This window comes from Bison bison, unplaced genomic scaffold (assembly GCF_000754665.1).
Source record: "Bison bison bison isolate TAMUID 2011002044 unplaced genomic scaffold, Bison_UMD1.0 scf7180017864373, whole genome shotgun sequence".
Taxonomy (NCBI): Eukaryota; Metazoa; Chordata; class Mammalia; order Artiodactyla; family Bovidae; genus Bison; species Bison bison.
The window spans coordinates 8,831,500-8,832,860 of NW_011494945.1; the positions used below are offsets into that span (position 1 = coordinate 8,831,500).

Below are 1,361 nucleotides of genomic sequence, written 5' to 3' on the forward strand. Positions count from 1 at the left end.
GTCCCTGGGATTCTCCAGGCAAGAACACTGGAGTGGGTTGCCATTTCCTTTACCAATGCATGAAAGTGAAAAGTGAAAGTGAAGTCGCTTAGTAGTGTCCGACTCTTAGCGACTCTATGGACTGCAGCCCACCAGGCTCCTCCATCCATGGGATTTTCCAGGCAAGAGTACTGGAGTGGGGTGCTATTGCCTTCTCCTCAAGGCTTACTATGAAGCTACAATCATCAAGATAGCATGATAATGGATTAGGAATACACAAATCAACAGAATAGAATCCAGAAATAGACCTATACATATGTTGGACTGATTTTTGGCAAAGGAATCAAAGTAATTTAATTTGAATTCCTATGGTCCCAGATATATACGATAGACATATGCAAAAAAATGAACTTTTGCTTTCTTCACATAATCTACAAAAAATTAACTGGATTACAATTTTAAATATAAGAACTAAAACTATAAAACTTCTAGGAGAAAACACTGGAAAAAAAAGTCTTGATGACCTTGGAAAAGGTAAAGCTTTCTTAGAAAAGACACAAAACCATGAGTCATTAAAGGAAGAAAACAACAAACTGGACTTCATCAAAACTAAAACCTTTTGCTATTTGAAAGGCATATTCAGAGGATGCAAAGACAAGCCAGAGACTCAGAGAACCTATTTGCAAATCACCTATTTGATAATGGACTTGAATCCAGACTATATGGGGAAAAACTCTTACAACTCATTGAGAAGATTTGAAGAGATACTTCACCAAAGATATATGGATAGCAAAATAAACACATGATGATCAACACTGTTAGTCATCGGGGAAATGCAAATCAAAACCAAAGTGAGCTATCTATCAGCAGAACACAAGCTCTCATGGAGGGACTGAGAAATTGGCAAAGAGTCCTCACAAAATCACCTCACTAACGTCATCTCTCATGGAGGAACTGAGGAACTAGCAAGGATTGGCAAGAGAGTTCTCACGAAGTCACACTACTTTTAGGTACCTACATACAATGAAGTTGAAGACACAGATGAAAGAAATACAGGAAAAGAAAATTTAATTTTACTTACCCCATAGCAAACTCATCTAAGTTTGTTTTTCCCATTAGCAGAGCTCCCTGATCCAACAACTTCTGAACTACTGTGGCATTATAAGGTGGTACATAACCTGAAAAAAATTCAGTTTTCTTTAAAAAAAAAAACAAAAACAAAACTGAGGTTTAGCTGATTTAAATGTTATATTACAGGTGTAAAACATAGTGATTCAAATATTTTACAGGTTATATTATATTTAAAGTTATTATAAAATGTTGTCTATATTCCCTGTTCTGTACAATATACTCTTATAGCTTATTTATTTTATACAGTCACT

At 35.3% G+C, this 1,361-nt stretch overlaps 1 protein-coding gene across 1 annotated transcript in view; it reads right to left on the reverse strand.

Moving 5' to 3' along the window:
• QRSL1 (glutaminyl-tRNA synthase (glutamine-hydrolyzing)-like 1) overlaps positions 1 to 1,361 on the reverse strand; it is a 32,684-nt gene that overhangs the window by 17,815 nt on the left and 13,508 nt on the right. Inside the window, exon 5 of the mRNA XM_010856700.1 lies at positions 1,061 to 1,157. Coding sequence (XP_010855002.1) covers positions 1,061 to 1,157 — 97 coding nt within the window. The remainder of the gene's footprint in view (positions 1 to 1,060; positions 1,158 to 1,361) is intronic.